This window comes from Lichenostomus cassidix, chromosome 21, assembly GCF_008360975.1.
Source record: "Lichenostomus cassidix isolate B80296 chromosome 21, HeHo_3.0, whole genome shotgun sequence".
Classification (NCBI taxonomy): Eukaryota; Metazoa; Chordata; class Aves; order Passeriformes; family Meliphagidae; genus Lichenostomus; species Lichenostomus cassidix.
Genome location: NC_139501.1, coordinates 2,659,717 through 2,678,496, shown reverse-complemented (window position 1 = coordinate 2,678,496; position 18,780 = coordinate 2,659,717). Strand labels below are relative to the sequence as shown.

The 18,780-nt window shown below is 41.5% G+C and overlaps 1 protein-coding gene across 1 annotated transcript in view; it reads right to left on the bottom strand.

Moving 5' to 3' along the window:
• PLCH2 (phospholipase C eta 2) overlaps nucleotides 1-18,780 on the bottom strand; it is a 76,235-nt gene that overhangs the window by 53,467 nt on the left and 3,988 nt on the right. Inside the window, exon 3 of the mRNA XM_085079969.1 lies at nucleotides 11,099-11,585. Coding sequence (XP_084936095.1) covers nucleotides 11,099-11,210 — 112 coding nt within the window. The 5' untranslated portion in view covers nucleotides 11,211-11,585. The remainder of the gene's footprint in view (nucleotides 1-11,098; nucleotides 11,586-18,780) is intronic.

Genomic DNA, 18,780 nt, shown 5'->3' with positions numbered 1-18,780 from the left:
TTACTGGCTTAAAAATAACATGAGATAATATATAGTATATAGTATATGTTATTTATATATGTAATAGCTTAGATGTACCTAGTAGTATGTAGTATAAATTAAAAATACATATAATTTGAAATGAGATCAGATGTTTCAAAACAACCAAAAACCGCACATTTTGTTTTAAAACTGAAAAAATAGGTTTATTTGAATGTTCCGTGAAATATTCTTTTGTTTGTAACCTGACATGAAAGACAAACCTAAAATTTTGTGGTTAATGGAGCATTTCCCATTTGGGAAACTCCATAAAGCCAAAGTAAGTGATTTCATTCAAGTTGCTCGAGCCACATCTAGTTTAGATGTTCACTATAAAATCCTTCTGGAGTCTGTCTTTTAACTGCAAGGCTTTTCAAGTACTTCCTCACTGGAGACAGGAAAATCACATCAACCTGACCCAAAATCCAACAGAGCAAATAAGAGGGTTCAACAGACACCAGTCTAGGCCTTGTCACATCCCAAGCATCAGGGCTGTCCTACAAACAGCACAGAAATGCTGCAGCTCCTGCCTTAGCACAGGAACTTGCTGCAAGTCAATTCTCTGCACACATCTCTCCCTGTCACTGCTAAATTACAATTACTGTCACCCCTTTTAGCTATTTGCCACTGATTAAATGAAAGCACAGAACTCAGTTTATGTGATTAGCCAGTCTGAGCAGCAAAAAATTACCTGCAAGCAGCAGCTTCACTGTTCTTATCCTGTGCCCACTCTATGTTTGCTCTGACCTCTCAGGCACAGCCCTTGGAAATTTCCAGGATCAGAATTGTCACTAAAAGATGAGCTTACTCCCAGGTGCCCAAAGAGTCCAGTGCATGAATCCTTCCTGTCTCTCTTTAAGGAAACCCCTGCCCCCACCAGCCCAGGGAATTTAGCCTGTCCTCACTGTCCACAGGCCACGGTTTGTTCATCCTTGTAATAAATTATGGATGCCCCCCCATATGCATCTGTTACTCAAATCACCAGTTAATAATGTATGAATAAATGAAGAGACTGCTCTGAGGGGAGAGAGCTGTGGGGGACTAAACTTTGAATTCTCTGCTACAGCAGCAAGCATCAAAGCTGTACTGCCAGGTTTGACCTCAGCTGGGTTTTATTTTTTGAGAGGGTTAGAACTAACCTCTTATGAACATGAATGGCTGAACAGCAGGGGCATGGCATGAAAGCTGGCCCAGAAACACGGGGAAAAGAATGAAACCCCAAATGAAAAACTTGCCAGAAGCACATGGGTATCAAAGCTCTTCTCTGTCTTGTCAGTCTTAACTGGGAGTGAAGGTCACAAGTGAACTGATAATTCTCACCACAAATAGGTTGTTAATTCTCACTAAACGAGTTCTCATTCAAGGGAACTGATGCCGTTTCAAAATACAAAGCCTGCAAATAAGAAAAAAGGTGAACAAGGGCTGCTGAAGAAGTTTCTAAGTTTGTAATGATGAGCTAGTGCATCACATGCTCCAGAACCGTAACACCCGACCAAGGGCCGCTGGATCTCAAGTTGGAAACACCACCGAGTGCTGAGGAGCCACAGCTGGAAACAGCGCTCGGTGTGGCCCCCTCGGTGGCGCTGGGGAGGGGACAGTCGCCTCCCCCGTGGCCGCGGTTATCCCGCGCTGCCGGCGGGATGCGCTGCGGGCACACGGAGCGCGCTCGGCGGCGGGGAAAGCTCTCCCACCCAGTGCGGCAGCGCTGCAATGAACCCCGAGCATCACAGCCCCTGTCCGGGGCAGGGAGGGACACTGAGAGCAGCACAACCGGCAAACTGCACACAAACTGCAAACATTCCACTGTAGCAGGGCACAAGAATTCAATGCACTGCATGAACTACAAGTCTTAGACACAAAATCTGTGCCAATCCAGGTAGTGTCTTCCAGGGACTTGACAAAGCCTCCTGACTTCTCACAAGTAAGTGCATCTCATCCATCGAGAGGATAAGCAACACCTGTTCAGGTGCGGGGGACTGACGGAACAGTTATTTCTGCACTATAAAAATGAATGGTACAGTCTGTCACACTGTATTGTCTCTTGTCCCTAAATTACCTGCTTATGCTGCATCTTTCACAACAAAAAGGTAGCACGGAATCTTCACAACTCCCTCCCAGTTCTAACTGTTATTATGACTTTAGACTTTGTTCTGACCAAGGGGGGAAATCTGCACTGACTGAAGTCAGTTCACAACTTTGACTGAGAAGCAAACACACACAGCACAGCCCATCCAGTCACCTGAACTTGGGGCAGAAAAGCAAATCAGATTCTGAACCAGACAGTGAAGAACCCAGCAGAGATTATCTGGTGAAAGTTATTGGCAAAGTCTCTCTGATATCACAACTGCATTTACAGGACATCACAACCACCATACGCTATGCAGGGAATCCAGACTTTATCCCCACACTGCCTGTAAGAAGCTTGAGTCTAATATCTGGTACTTGCACTATTAAAAAAGCTCTTCCAGCTGAGGATTAATCATCTCAGTAGGACTGAGCAAATGCATGTGAGATGAGTGGGGAAGGTTATATAAAGCCCACAGAGAGAAGGAAAATGCAGAACAGAACTGAGGACCTGGCTTGCACAGCACCTGAGTGCCTGCAGGTGCTTCTAACAGTGAGATGCATTCCGTGTGCTGGCTGTAATTTACTTGTCACTCATTTACTTGATTAATTATCTCCTCCAAATGGCTCATCACACAGGGTACCTGAAGTGTTACAACCATCATTAGAGATGCAGTGGTGTGATTCTCCAGCAGACACAGACCCGAGGAACAGCCCCCTCTGCACAAACACACCTTGCCATGAGACATGCAGCTGACAAATGTGTGTACAGAGCCACAGGAACACACAACACTGCAGAACCACCTGAGAATTGCACGTGGGAATGGCGTTAATGAACTCTGTACCACAGGCAATATGAAGATAAGACTGACTGCACAATCAAATCTGATCAGCATGATCTACACTACAAAACTACTGTATAAGCACTGAGAGAATGCAGGTACATCAGCACTGTGTGACAGCAGAAATGATTCTGTGCACACAGCAGCGATTAATGACATTAAGAAATGATGAGAAGAGTTTAGCACAGTACATTGTGGTGGAGTTTCTCTCATTTAAAAGCCAGCCTTCCTTTCCTCCATAGTAAACTTTGCAAGGCACACTCAAATGCAATTCTGCAGCTACTGAAACTGCTCTGGAGTAAACAAATTTGCTCAGAGAATCGGGAATTGCTCTGTCCTTAGCATTATGGTTTCTCTGAAGCAGTGCATGTTTCAGTTGCTCTAAGTGGAATGGATTTTCATTTACTTAACAGACTTTGTATTCATCTAGATACTATGGCCATAATTAATAAAACATGTCTTCTTAAAGATAAAGGATCTTTCAGAATGACAATGTGCTGATAAGATCTAAAAAATATAATCCTCTAACAAACAGGGTTAAACAGCTGAATATGTCTGAGCAAGTGAGGAAAAGGAAGAGTAATGTGATGTTATGAAAGTACTACTAAACAACAACTGAGCCCATGAGCACGAGTACAATTTATCTGCTAGCTACAATTCTAGTGGATGCAGTAAAAAGAATAAATCCACCTACTGTGTTTCTGCGATGGGCTTCCTAAATCCATTGTCTTGTAGAGATAAGAGTGTTTTTCTCAATTGCCTACGTTAGGATGTAAAAATACTCTGCATTTTCCCTCCGTCTTGCTCCCTCTTCTGCAAGTCTCTGTCTGTGTCCGTATGAGACGGCAGTTTAAATTTCATCCCATTTATTAGCTCAGTCACTGAGGAATCACACTGTCAGTTTTCTGATGTACAAGCTCCTTTCCTGTACACAACACCGAGGAAGCGGGGGAGAGGGAAGAGGTAGGATTTTATCTAAACTACTTTTTGCTGGAACCATTAACTCTTCACTGACTGACATCTCCTTCCTGCTGTATCTCGTGTCAGTTGACACTGAAATGTCTGCTCCTCTAAGACAATAGGGAATTCTCTCCAACAGCTGTTTAATGATTACGTTCCTTCTATTAAGATTTACTCTGTTTTTCTCTTCCACTGCTTAACTGGGAACTACAGTCTGACACCACCACAGCCATGATTTCCTGGAACCACAAGAGGTGTCCCTATTCAATTATGCCAGAGGGACTAAGGGTCACAAATCCTATGAACTTTTTAATTTTACTTTGTTACCCAGTCCCTACAGCTTCTAAAACTTACAGAGGTCTCTAACAGTGATTCATTCTTCTCCAACTAACACTTGCTGCTTCTTCGGGTAGAGCATTTAAAACCTCTAAACCTGAACATCCAAAACTGAGCAGAATTACGTTCAACAAAAACAAATTCACTGCAGCTAGAAAGACAAAATGGGGATACACCTGTGAACACCACCTTCATCCCCAAACATTTAAATTTTCAAGGTAACAGAACAGAATCCTGTTCATTCCTCTGCAGTGAATTTTCAGTCAATAAGAACAATCCTGCTTCACTTTCTCAATCACCTGTTCTAATAAACAAACACAGTTTAGTAACACCACCCCATAGCCAGTTCCATACTCAACCAGGACTGCAAAGGTTTCCCCAAGTTTAGTGTTTTCCTGGGAAAACTATTATATATAAATATATGTATATATGTATGTATGTATGTATGTATATATAAAACTCTGTAGATATTTGCATTTCTTGAGAGAGTTTTAACTTTTTAATCCCTGCCCACAGTAAAACTTCTCTGATGCAAATTTTTACTTGGAGCTCTATGAGAAAAATGAATCAAATTAAATAGATTTTCCTCACTAACAATTTTCCTCCAGAGAACAGTATGCTGGATTAAGCACAAACCTTTTTCCCCCCTACTTCAAACAGTACTTTGTAGTCCATCTATTTCTTTTTCCTGCTGGTAAATGAGAAAAAAAACCTGTTCTGCAATCATGGATCTGAATGCTGGTGCTTCTAACATATTTTATTTTCATATTTCATTCTAGCAAATGAGCATTTTGAAATTTCATTAAGTTTCATGTCTTGATTTTTAAGCATTATCTTGACAGCCACCCAGCTCCTGCATCTGCCATTGTTCCAAGGACTTGCCTGGTGCTGGAGCACACTTTCTTGGAATGACTTTCCTCTGACTTTCACTAAGAGTCCCACACACTCTAAGTACCTGCATATGTCAACACACAGTTCATTCACTGTGACACAAACCTCAAGTTTTTTCTTCCTTAGATCCAATCACAAATCCTGCTGGCCTATTGGGAATCAACATCCCCCTTTTCAGTTCATCCCCCTTTTCAGACACACCAGTTAAGGGGATTAGAATAGTCTCTAAACAGGTTTAAAATCTTTTGTCTTCTTCACTGAGCCAATTGCCTGGAACTTCAGCATTTCAGCAGGGAAAAAGATTATTACTTTAGGGAAATATCAGTGGTTCTGATATTGTCAAAAATAATCTCACTCACTCTTCTCTCAATTTATTCACAGCTCTTCTATTTTGTGCAGGGTGTTTTCAGCATAAAAGGTCCATAATAGAATAGCTTCTCTTCACAGTGGCTACAGGGGTTTAACTCGTGGTTTGTACTTCTGAGATGAGTTCAGCAATGTTCTCATTTCTTCTCTATAGAGCCAGTGAAGCAGCTGAAGGATCCTGGATTTGCCTGGAAGATGGCAGCAGCCACACATCAAGTGGTTCCTCATAGTTTGATAACTGGAGAAAACCACTATGGCTTGCTTCAGAAGACAACTGTAGTCATTTGTTCTCTCAAGAAACAAAGCATTCCTCTCTCTGATGAAGCATTTAACCTCAGATCAAACTGACAGATAAGATTGTGATGTGAAGATAAATAGAAAACTGCTTGGAGATGAAGGGCATTGAAATGTTTTGGGAGGTGAGTAATACCAAGAGCCAGGCAGGTTTCACAGTATCACAGTCAGGGATTGCTTGGCTTTCAAAATAACTATTTGCCAAATCCCAAATGCAAACCAAAGCCAGTCATGCTGTGAGGCACACAGGCTAAGAGTCACTTGGCTGTACCTGCATTCAGTGGCTTTCAGGGGGATTGAGATTATCAGCAGATACAAGTAATTTACTTGTGAGAAAGTGTGAGAGGGAGAGATCAGCTTTTGTTTACTGTGCCTCCCAGAGCAGCACAGAGTGGCTCTGACTGACAGGCTTATTCACAGCTAATGGCAGCATCTCCAGAACTTCCCACAGATAATGCCAATATCGTTGTACTTTGTTGAGGAATATTGGATCTCCTCCCCTCCCATCTCTGACAACACACAGGCTGAGCACCCATATGAATGAATGAAAGGAACATATTTTTCCTCTCGCAGCATTATAAAGACCTTATTTTTAATTGCTCCAGCACTTGTTCAGTCAATCCAGAAGTTGGTTTACTACCTCTAAACTTCACATACTTATTCTAACCATCTAACTGAGCATTATTTTAACCAATTTCTCTAATTATTAGGACCAAACTTCCCTCCTACCAGATACATCTATCAAGAGCTTTTATTCTGCCTTGCAAGAATCAGCAGTTACACAGTAGTAAAGTTACTCTGGTTAATAACCCCCAAGGGATGCCAGGTACAAAAGCTCCCAGAATAGCAGCACTCAGCTGGTTCTGAGGCAGCTGAAACTTCCCAACCCTGGGTTCTGGCAGGATGGGGTGGATGTTTGAGGCTGTGTGACCACGAGCACACATTCACCCAGCAGATGGCAACCACGATACAGCCCGGTGTGTGAGCAATGTCCTGAATCGGGAATGGGGTGCAAACAGGGCTGTTTATTCTGCTGGATTTGTCCCGTTTCACACTACACACTTCCAAAATTTCTACAGGCAGCAGCAGAAATATGAGAGAGGACAGGAACACTTGAAGGGGCAGATTTTGCTGGAGAAGAAAGGAGAAGAAACAGATGGTAAGATTCAGGTGATTCAGTTTCTAATCCAGAAAAAAACAGTGATTCTGCAACAGAGTTCAGCCAGTGCCTTTTATCTCGTTTTCCCCAGTTAACTTTTACAGGAGAAGCAGAGCTGCCACATAAATTGAGTATCCAGGTAACGCTCTGCTTTTTATTACAGTCTCATGATTCACTAGCATAGAGCAAAGAAAGGTGAGGCCAAACTGCAATATTCCTGTGGACAGCAGGGAAGGACCAACAAAGCAGAGCTCTGTCAGAAGCACCTTTGTGGTGCCCATTGCTTTTTGTGTCAGATTCACAACTTTCTACACATTTATCCTAACAAACCTCCACTGACACAAAGGTGGCTATTACTATTTCCTGATTCTAGAACAAAATCACTGTCCAAGGGCAGAGGCTGTGTGAGCTGGAGACAAAGCAGATAGCTCCCTGCTCCACTGTAGGTGTCAATTCATTGGTATTTAGGCTCCTACCTTCCAAGAGATTGCAGCAGGAATGTCTGAGCCTGAATAGGAGTTAGGAGACTAAACACCTTTAGGCATCTTGGCACAGAGCCCCCAAAAACTACATTACAATGCACTTTACCAAAAAAACAGGCAAACAAGAAACCCAACCAAACAAAACTAAGAAACAAATTAATCTAGAAAGCCTTACAGATTTTCATTGCCTGTTGAATCTATTTGGCCTAAATGTCAAGGCTTAAAAAGTTTACTTGATTCAAACTAAAATTGCTAAGGAAACAAATATACATTCCTCAAAGACAGGAAAAAGAAATCTGAGTCACATCAGCTGAAAGTGATGAAAAACCTGAGATTAAAAATCTCCAGGGTTGAGACTCTTTTGGGGTCTACAGATTGCATGTTGCAGAACAGCTCCCAAGCAGCTGATATCAGCACTCAGTATTGTCACTCTCTAGATCTTACCAGAGTTATTCCAGTTCTGAATTGTTGAGGTTGGATATTATTATTATTTGTATTTCAGAACACATAATAAAGACCCAAACATGACTGAGATAATCAAAATAAGAGACAACATAAGGATGAAATGAAGTCACAAAAAGAGTCAAACAAGAAGGCAGTAACAGAATCAGAACTAGAATCTGGATCTACTGAGCAGTCCAGTATTGTATCTTGAGATTCATATCTTCATTGCAACAGTCTGTGGACTCATTAACATAAATTAGTATAAACTGACATTGCCAACAAAGGAAACAATTGTGCATTCTGCAAACCTTGCTTGTGCATTTCTGCCTCTGCAGCAAAAGGGAGGGCAAACAGCAGCTCTCAGTGTTCATTACACTGCAGCCTTGTCCCCTTTCAGGAACGAAAAAAGGTACTGAAAACATAACTCCAAGTTGAGACTGTGCTAAAACTTCAGGATTTGGTGTCACAATTTTGTAGCACCCACTGTCATATCACACCAAACTGAGAATTACATGTGTAAGTTCAAACATTAAAGGGATAACAGTGTGTCTGTTCAGATTCTATTCAAACTGCACCAACAAAACCCAAACCCAAACCAGGTCCCATTCTTCACTCACTCCCTTATACATGCAGACAAACAGAACTGCAGTATCAGGTCACATTTTATTTTTAGCTGATGAGCAGTTTCACAGAAATCTAACTTTAATTCAAGTTCCTGTCAGACAGCTGGTGCCAATTTACATAATGTCACCTGGGTTTCAGTTCTTCAGCTCAGCTTGTGCCACAAAGTGGTTTGGGCTGGAAGGGACCTCTGGAGATGCCCCAGTGCAAGCCTTGCCATGACAGCAGCTGCTCACAGACAGGCAGATGTTGGAGCCCAGCTGAAGGCCAGCTCAAGTGCTTCTCCAGGCTAATCTGATGTACCACATATCTAAGCAAACAGGATTTTGCATGTCTGTGCACAACACTCTTTCATCAGATTACAGGGGAAAAGTGAGTCTAGACATGCCAGAGCATATTTGAAAAATAGAGGATTACCGAATTTGCCATATCCCTCCTTGATTTTGGACTCTCCTAATGCTGCTGTAATAAGGACTAATGACATTATATATAACCAAATTATGTAAAAGTTAATTGCATTCCACTCAGATTTCCTTTTTACATAGCAATCTTTCTTCCTCATCCATGCACAGCCTACACAGAAAAGTAGAGTTTTTACCACAAAAAAGCAAAATGTTTTGAAAAGTGTCTCAGTTGATGAAACACCAGAGAGTTGCACAAGAGTGCCAAGAGTTCCAAGCCATCTAAGATGAGCAAGAACAGTAACAGATTGCAGGTAACTCTGATACTATGGGGCCAAATGAGCAGTTGAGGGGCACTTAATTAACTTCATAGAGTTACTGCAAGCAGTGGTTTAACTCTCCAGCTTCATCCTTCCTTAAGATTTCCGGCAGATAAAATGAGAAAAAGGAAGTGTTGCACTTGACACCTGAGCCTCTAAAGCTGAAATGTTATTTCTGAAGGCCCAGGCTGCTCCAGGCAGCAGCTCAGCAGTGTCACAGTCACCTCAGTGCAGGTGGCTCAGCCTCTATTACAGTGCAAGGGCAAAATCAGATCAGAGCTCTCACTGCATTTCAACAGAGCCATGGAAAGAGTTAATGAGGGACTCAAGGCCAAGCTCAAGGGGGTGTTCTGACCCAGCCTGCAAAGGGATTCCTGAGCTTTTGTTTAGGTCCAGACCCACTTGCACTGGAATGCTGGAAGTGCTGCCTAGGCACAATGCAGACTTTCTCTCCCTCCAGCTATTTCTGCCTTTTCTTTGCACTTTGTCCTACGTTTGCACACTGACAGAGCTCCATGTACAGAAATATGTAATGCACATTCAGGAGCCATCATCCTACAAATAAAAAAATGGTTCCCTAACAGTCAGTTTATATGATATAGCAATAAGTGGAATAGATCACCTTATTTCTGTAGTGCCAGAACAGACAAATGATGCAATACACCCATTTCACATCTAAATTTCTGCACTTTTCTTTTTCAAATTCCTTGCAAATCAATTTATGGAAAGAAGCACGTTTAGACAATGATAAAACTTGATGTTTTATAAGGAACATCAAGGAACAATATAGGAAAAGTTGCATCAGTAAATGTGTAAGAAAGATAAGAACTAGAGTAATGACAATCAATCATGGGTTAATTATTTCCTTGATAGGCTATTTTTAATACACCTACAATAAAAATATATTCAGCTAGTAAAAGATATACTTATCAGCACATATTGAAAGCCAACAGAAAGCTAAATTGATCTCACAATTGCTGGAAATTTAACCAAAATTACAAAATTAGGTTCTGTGAAAACCCAGCCAAAACTTTCAGTGCTGTCTACTTCATGACTGTAAGCAGTAAATTAAATGTATTTCACACAAATGAGTCCTGTGTTGAATAAATGAAGTATTGATTTAAATATTAAGCTAAATAATCTTTTTATTTACTTTAAATGCAAAAAAAAACCCCAACCCCTCCTCCCTCAGATGTCTCCCATAGCACAAATTCATCTGCCACAGACATCAGTTACACAATTCCCTCCCTCCTACCCAATCTCCAGTCTACACTTGATGTGCACAATCACATCTGTAATCTCCAGAGCTTGCTAAGAGAAGAGCTCATTTTCCCCTGCGCGAGCTGTCAACACTGAAAAAAGAGCAACAGCCAACAATAGTTATTCTTTGAGCTCTGCATCTCCCAGCTCAGTTCAGACAACTCCATGGCACAGAGCCACAACCTGAGGCACTATAAATCCCAGTCTCATCAACTTCAAGAAAGATTTTCCAGAAGCACTGGAAAGAATCAAGGAAAAAAGTTGCAATCTCTTGACAGTCTCATCCCAGGATACTAATTTACATTTTTTACAAGTTTTACAAATTTTATACATGAAGGTCCCTTCAGCAGCCTGAAACCTCACAGACTGAACAAGCAAGGACAGAAAAAAGATTGATTCAAAGTTAGTGTACAGGGCAATGGTTGTTTTGGGACTTTTAAAATACACTTTACCTAATCACCATACCAACTATACAGAAAAAAAGGACTGAGAAATACACAAGCACAGTTCCCTCAAGTTTAAGGAAAACGAGAAGTACCATATGAAATCAGAATACAATAAAAGTAAATTTGGAGAAGAAGGAAACAGTGCATTTTCAATACCAAACTATGAGATGAAAGGATGGTACTCTTTCGCTTACCTACTGTGAGGATGTTTGCAGAGAGGAAATGGAAGCAGTTTCTCTCGTGAAGAATGGATTCTTCTCTTTGTGTCAAATCCCCTGCTGCAGATTTTGGGGAAGTCAGAGCCATCTCAAGCTGTCAGAGCAGCCTAGCAACAGTGCTTGCTCCCAGTCAAACAAAGCACTTCAGGGCAGGTATCTGCAGAAAGTTTCAATCAAGTAATCAAAATTTCCAAGAAAAAGCAACAGTTTCAGGATGTTGCTGGTGTGCTTGCTTTGGAAGTGCCAGTGAGTGCCTTCTCTGGAATTCCACATTCAGGAGACTGTCCTGGTTTAACTCTTCTGGCACATATTCCACTCATTGAACAACAGAATTCGTAGCATCAGTGTGGATAAAGAACCATGGAGCTCGGTCTTGACAGGAGGGATGTGAGGGCCTTTCCCACAAGCACAGGAGTTACAAATATTCCATGTATCTTCCCAGTGTTTCTTGCATGTGGCTACCCTGGAGAAGACAATTTTCTTTAATAGTGGAAGTTACTTTAACTGTTTATTGTAAGATATTTACTACAGGGACAAACTTAGGTGACGTACAATGGACTGACCTCAGCAGACAGAAGGCACCAACTCTTCTTTCCCTCACCCCAGGATTTTCCACAAATATAGAAAGCTCCATTTTTGCCATCAGCAACTTCTCCAGAAGCCAAAGTACTCATGTTGTGGTTAATTATTTTATACATACATATATCTGATGCATAGATATAACATATACACATATACTTAACTCAGTCATTCTGCATAACCAACGAATGTATCAGCTACATTCCCAAAGGACTCTGCTCTGATGTTGGCTTCTTCATTCACTTCCATCTCTAACCCTTAAAGCCCTTTGCTTCTCTTACCTGTTCTCAACTGTCTCCATACTGTATCTCTTTGTCATTGTCTGGCATTCCCTTTCCCATTTCTTACCCATCTTCTGCCCACTGGATACAGAAGACTCACCTTTCCAAAACTTTCAGTGGATACCTTCCTCAGAGAAAGAAGGTCAAAGAAAGCTCCCTCCAAAACAACAATCACACCAGACAGAAACCTGGGATCCTACTTAGTGCTGGTAACTGTTTGAATCTCTGGGAGTCTCCTTCAGTTTGTAATTACAAGTTGAGCTCTGAAACATTGCCCTAACATGTTTTGTTGTGAAAGCACAGATCCAGTTTGACATTATTTTAAAGAGAGAGGGCAGTGAAGCTCACTATTAATAACAGTGATTAGAAATAGAGGAGGGGGTTTGAGACATCTGTAGCAAACAATGAGTAAGAGAATGACCTGCTAGAGCATCTGCCTGTGTGAAGCTGTACCTCTCTCCTTGTCTTTGGTCCCTCGATCAGCTTCTTTGGGAAGTCACTTCCTCCCTGCCATTATCTTTTCACCAAGCCCCACCTTCTCATTCTCTGTGCTGTCAAAAACTCCTCTGTTCAGAGGGAGCATCAGTCAGTGAAGTAATACCCTTATGTGGAGCCAAATGCATGGCAACTTCATCTGTGAGACAGCAGTGCTTGGCAATATTAATCCTGTAAAAAATCAGCATCATTACAATCACTTGTTTCCACATTTAAATGGGAAATATCTCAAAGGACATCCTGTGGCTCTGGAATAGTTTTGGGCATATCAGAGAGTGACACTCATTTGGCAAAGAATATCTTTATTACAGAGCACAGCTGGAGTAACCAAAAGAAAAATTATAAACTCAGGTCAGACCTCACAAATGGACTGGATTGAGAGGGGAGGAAGATAATAGATTATCAGGATATCATAATATTATGTATTATTACATATAATATATTATCCTGTGCCCCCCAAATATTAATTCTTGTACATACTGTCACCTGTCCCTGTTAGTTGCATCCTTTCTTCATTCCCTGACATGTACATAATTAGATGAAAGAATACAGAGCAAACATTCTGCTTTAGACTGAATAAAAGCGAATCACACATTTCTATGTATTCATTTGATACATTTCATGTATTCATTTTGTGCATCCCAAAATAAGTGTTTTTTCTTTAGGTTAATCCTTGATTCTATACCAAAAATACATACAAAGAGCTGACCTGGTTTTTCAGAACAGAACCCAAAGTAGATGGTAGAAAGCATGTCAGGATTTAAATCAATTTGTCCAGGGAAAAAACCAAAACTGAACTCAACAGCATTCCTGGAGCTGCTCAATTGTATGCCCTGGGCAGTTACTCCTACAGACAACAGGCACTACCTCAGTTATCATCTGCTTTGGTCATCTGGACAACTTCTGACCACAACTTCATAGCCACTAGCCACAAGTTGCCATTTCTGGTACCTGAATGTTTAACCCCAGGATTAATCCAAGAAGCCCCAGCTCATAGGACAGATGAAACTGTTTAAACGTCATGAAAAGATCAGTCCATTTCCTTGCCAGAAAGTTGAACTGGTGGGTAGACACTCTGCCAGACTCTCTCACCTCTTTGCTTCAGGGTTTTTTTGAAAGGCCATTTCCTTTGTAGGAAGTTCAATCACTGTGACTCATTATACACCAAAGAACATATCCATGAGGGTGAGGAAGCCTGAATGGGCACGGGTGCTCCTGCTGGTGCCAGCCTAGCATCATTCCAGTGAAAGCAGATGAGCTTTACATTGATGTGGCTCATTAAATATTTTATTGTCTTGAGTTATGTCAAATGCATGTTCTTTATGCTTTGTTATGATCTGAAAGTGAAGCTACTTTGAGGCAGCTGATCTCTGAATGTCTTCACTTTCCATGCAAAAGATGTTCTTCCTGCACTCAGTCCCACCTTTTACAGCTTCCTACAGGTCCTCACAGTTCCCTTCCTCCCCCCATCTCTTCATCATACCTGTGCTAGTAAAAAATAAAAGCTCAGCCCCTCTCCTCAAACCAATCCCTATAAATCCTATGCAGCCAATGGAAAAACACACAATGAATCCCTAAAAGTACAGACTGGTGTGTCAGAACAAGATTCAGGGGCCAGACTTCCTATTAAATGAAAGAAGCTTAGTTAGTTTTCCTGGAAAATTTGTTGTGAAGGTTGTATGATGGAAAATATTAGTTCATCTCTCTGGAAATACCTCACCTGTGTTACAGTAGGAACCACTGTGGCTCTGAGAACAGCAGTGCTCATTGACAGAAGACATCAAACAGCCAAAAGAGAGCAACTTTATCTGTTCAGACCGCATGAACAAGATTTAAACTGTCTGCCCAGGTGAAGAGCCCTACCTAAGTATTATTGTGTGAGGTTCTGTATTACCTTGGAAAAAAGGGACTTAAAACCCTAGAGGCAGGATACATATCACTTACAGACAATAAAAGCTGTGTACACCCTTAACAATTCTCTAGCCATTTTTATATCACTGTTAGTATTTAAAGCTTAACCCCACAAGACCTGCTTTTGTTCAGGGAGGTTTTGTGTGGTATCCACAGAACTCAGACAAGCTCTGATATCCTTCCAGAACAGATACACTGATACCATGGATGAAACACACAAAAACTAAGCCATCACTTAAACCTGAATAGTTTGATCAGGAAGCAGATCAATAGATAAAAGATCAAAGTGCCATCAAATGGGAGGAAAAAGTAATACTTTAAAGCATTTAAATGTGAGAGCTGGGATTTGCTTTTAAGCTGCAGTGCGGTTGCCTCTGACACGCTGCTCATTTTGAGGAATGCAGCTCCATTCAGTGGGCAATTCCACGGAGATAACCTGCACGCCCAGGCAAGTCAGTGCTCAGCCAGAGCAGCTCCAAAGGAGAGGAGGCTGTTCCAGCCCCATGGAACAAGGGGGTGAGCCCACACCTTAGGGTGTGAGCCAGCATTCCTTTTCCCAAGGGACAGAGCACACACAACACTCTGTGTGATAGAGTCCCCTGGCAAACAACTCGCTTAAAAGGGAGAAAGTGAAGAAAAGGCACTCAAGAGGACATCAGAATACCTTTCTGGCAGCCTGGTGTGTTCACCTTCACCCGGAACAGAGTCATCCCACTTAAAAGGAACACTTAACATTTGTCAGCTTTTCCTCACCCGCCCCTTACAGCCTGAGCTGGAGCTGCACATGCAGGAGCCCTGCATTTTTGTTGAATGATGTAACTGAATATTCCTTATGCAAGTAAGGAGACTTAATTATTAAATCCAAATCATTTATTTCAGGTTTATTTGGACTGTGTCATATGACTTTAGCATTTACTTTATGAAACAAAATGTGAAATTTGCAACGATTTCTATATGCAGGGGTAGACTTGTTTGTAATCCCCTTCCCTATTTATCCTGAATTGCCAAAACCCCTCTCGGTTTCACCATCATTACTTGTCACCAGCCAGTTCCCAGACCTGTCTGAAGTGACAATGGAAACCCAGCAGCCTCTTGCTTCTGAAGAACATTTGCATTTTGTATTAGCAAGGGAGAACTGGCAATTCTATTAGGATGCAAAGGGAACTAATTAAGCAAAGCTCTAAATCTCATCCAATAGCTTAGCTCAAAAGAACTTTGAAAAAAAGTTTCATACACTACACCACAAAAAACAAAAAACTTCAGAGAAGAAATGGGGAGAGGAAGATCTCCTTGTTAGGAGACAGATGGAAAGTGAGGACTGCTGGAAAAGGTTCTGCTGCACTTGGGAATTTGTGAGTCATACTGAGGAGGAGATAGGCTATGGGCTCCAATGCCACTTGTAATCAGCAGATCTATCATTCTAATAATGTTCATGCGCTTAATTAGGCTGGCAGCCTTGGTCACTCTCCAGAAGTCTGATTTTGTTTTAAAAACTTTTTCTTCAACGTCATCCAAATGAGCAGGAATTTCTTTTAAGAATAATGTCTTTAATCAAACTGCCTTAACTCTGTACAGCAGCTTATTGCTGCACTGATCAATCTCTTGGATATTAAGGAATAATTTATGCTGGGGGAGCTAGAGAGAAGGTGGCAACTTGTGTTGCCCTTTCCCAAGACAGTGGCAAATGATCATCTTGCTCCTGAGGATGCCTGGTAGGGCCAAACACAAGAGCTGAGTTTAGGCAGACAGACACTAAGAGAATATTGCACACTGCAAACAAGAAAAACACGCTTGTGCTTGGCAACTTCAAGAGAATGCTGCATTTTTTTTATTTTTTCCAAACATCCAAACCAATTTCTTAAATGAATGAATCTTATTCTCTATTAGCAGGAATGGGTCTGAGAACCCCTCAATCCATCCTCATTTTGTCAAACAGAGGGCAGTGATGTGCACCCATGGGAACTACAAAGCAGCAAGTCTTCAGGGCTTGATCCAATAAATATCAAAGTACAGCTCTGCTTCGCTCACCACCTTATCGTGGACTTTAGTACTTGGTTAGTCAATAAATAACATTACTTCAATAACCTCATCACATTCAGTCTTAAACTCACGGGAGGGGAAGAAGTGGGATAGGTCACTTTGTACTGTAGGAGACAAAAACCTGTTAAGTTGTTTAAACAGAAAATATTCACTTAGTCCTTGCAGCAATCCCACTAAACAATGACACTATAACACATCCCAAAGTTGTGTTTTTGAGATTCTCCTCTGCAGGCTATAGAACTACTTCCAGGCACCTCAATTGCAGCTGCCATTGTTTCCTCAGGCTCCATTCCTTGCTAGTTTTTTTCTTTTTCTTTTTAATTAAATAAAACACAAATTACATGTTTTCAGTTAAAGGCAGAGCAAACTTCCAGAAAATCTGTTCCAGCATCTGAGGGCACTAGGAAATCTGGAATAACAAGCTGTAGGGGTGGAGGGGGTTATGTTGAAGGGGAAAAGAGGCAGGGAGGAGCTTCTTTTAAGTTATTTTCCAGTAACTAGTCCTGCAAGGACAGCTGAGAAGATACATCCTCTGAATACCAGATTGAACACAGAAAGTGCTATTGCAACTTTCTACATAACATTCCTTGGCAAACACCACTGCAGGGAAAGGGAACTACAGACCTTGTGCAGCACTTCCAATCTCTCCAAGGAATGTTAACATGGAAAGCTCCTTCGCCTTCCCACCTGATTTCCCGTGTCATTTCTGTGGCAATCCAGAGCTCCCTGACAGCTATTAAGATGTCAGAAGATTCTACAGGAGCCATTCCCTAATTAAATGGAAACAACTGAGGATGTGAGGAACAAAAAAAATTGTGGGGCCAGATCTGAACCAGGTATATAAAAATCAATCTCTCAAGTTTCATGCTCTTTTTGTGATGCAAATGGATCTGAAATCCTCACTCAGGTCATGCTTGTCTTGATGTCTGCAACCAAAATTTCTCTCAGAGCTGCACAGCTCCACATGCAATCTGCCAGACAGCAAAGTACAGAAAAAGAGCAGGAAGGAAGCTCAGAACTTTGTCTCAGCATGTGTAAAGGTTTGTCACAGCCTGCACTGTGCAGGTACCTATCCAATGACTCTGCTGTGCACCTACGTGTGCTGAGGGGAAGTGCTCCACCCCCACAAAATGAAGGCAGATTAAACAATGAATAAAAAATTTGGAAATTCCCCGCAGATTTAGAGTCTGTGCCATAAGCAGTGATGCAGAGACCAGGATTTCACAGTGACTTGCAGCAAAACCTGGGCTGAGGTGAGTGGCCATGAATAGCTGTCCCCTTGGAACAGGGCTTGGCTCATGTCATGCAGGGCTCTCCTTCTCTGCCAGCAGAGCCTGGATGCATGGTCTGTACCTACTGCTCATGTCACAACTGCCATCAGGACTGTCACAAGTGATGGACACAAGGTTTGCCATCATCCAGCAAGGCCAGAGGTGTCAATGGGAGCAGAGGTGAACTCAAAAATGAGGTCAAGGCAGTGGAAGGGAAAGAAGATTCAGGCATAAGAACAGAGAATCTATTTTAATAGCAAGATCAGATCAATTTAAGCTTATCATGGGAATAAGTGGGCCATTGTAAAGATAAGTACTGCAGAACTGAGATATCTGGGGGCATTAAAATTGTGCTGCTGTAAGTTCAGATGATCCTTAGTAACTGGAAGACTATCTTTGCTGAAAAATTGCTTTAGCCTCATCCTATAACCCACTCAAATTCATTTATACAGTCATTTTCTCAGCTCAGGACAAATTAAGAACAAATTCCAGTGATATTCCCAAGTACATTGTCCCCTTTGAACTATATTTAGGAATGGAAGGCTCTGTAGCATTTATTTCAAAACTAAAGTGAGATTGTGTTGTTTTAAAACTATTAGTACAGCACTTAAGAAGAACATTGCAAACCATATATTTTATTGCTCTGTCATTCCTTCAGCACCATTCACTAAAATGCTCTAAGCCACTGAAGTAAGTATGGAGTAGCTTTTAATTCAGCTAAATTACAGAAATGATGAATGAAAACAAAAGGCTTTTCAGATGATGCAGAAGGAGCTTGCTATAAACTGGAACATTACCATCCTTTTTTACAAAGGCTGACAACATACACTGCATTATAGGAGCTCATCCCTCCAACAGAGTCATTAAATGTAAGAGTCAGCGAGCCCTGAGTGTTTCATGATTCAGTTATACAGGTTGATATTATACAACTACGTATGACAGAAGTAGTTCTGGTAAAATATTGCTTATTGAATAAAAAAGCCCACTGTTAACTGCTCTGCCATGACAAATATCTGTATCCAGTCGTGGCCTCTACTCTCTGTAATAAACCCTCAGTGTCTAAAGCAGACAGCCTGCAGCA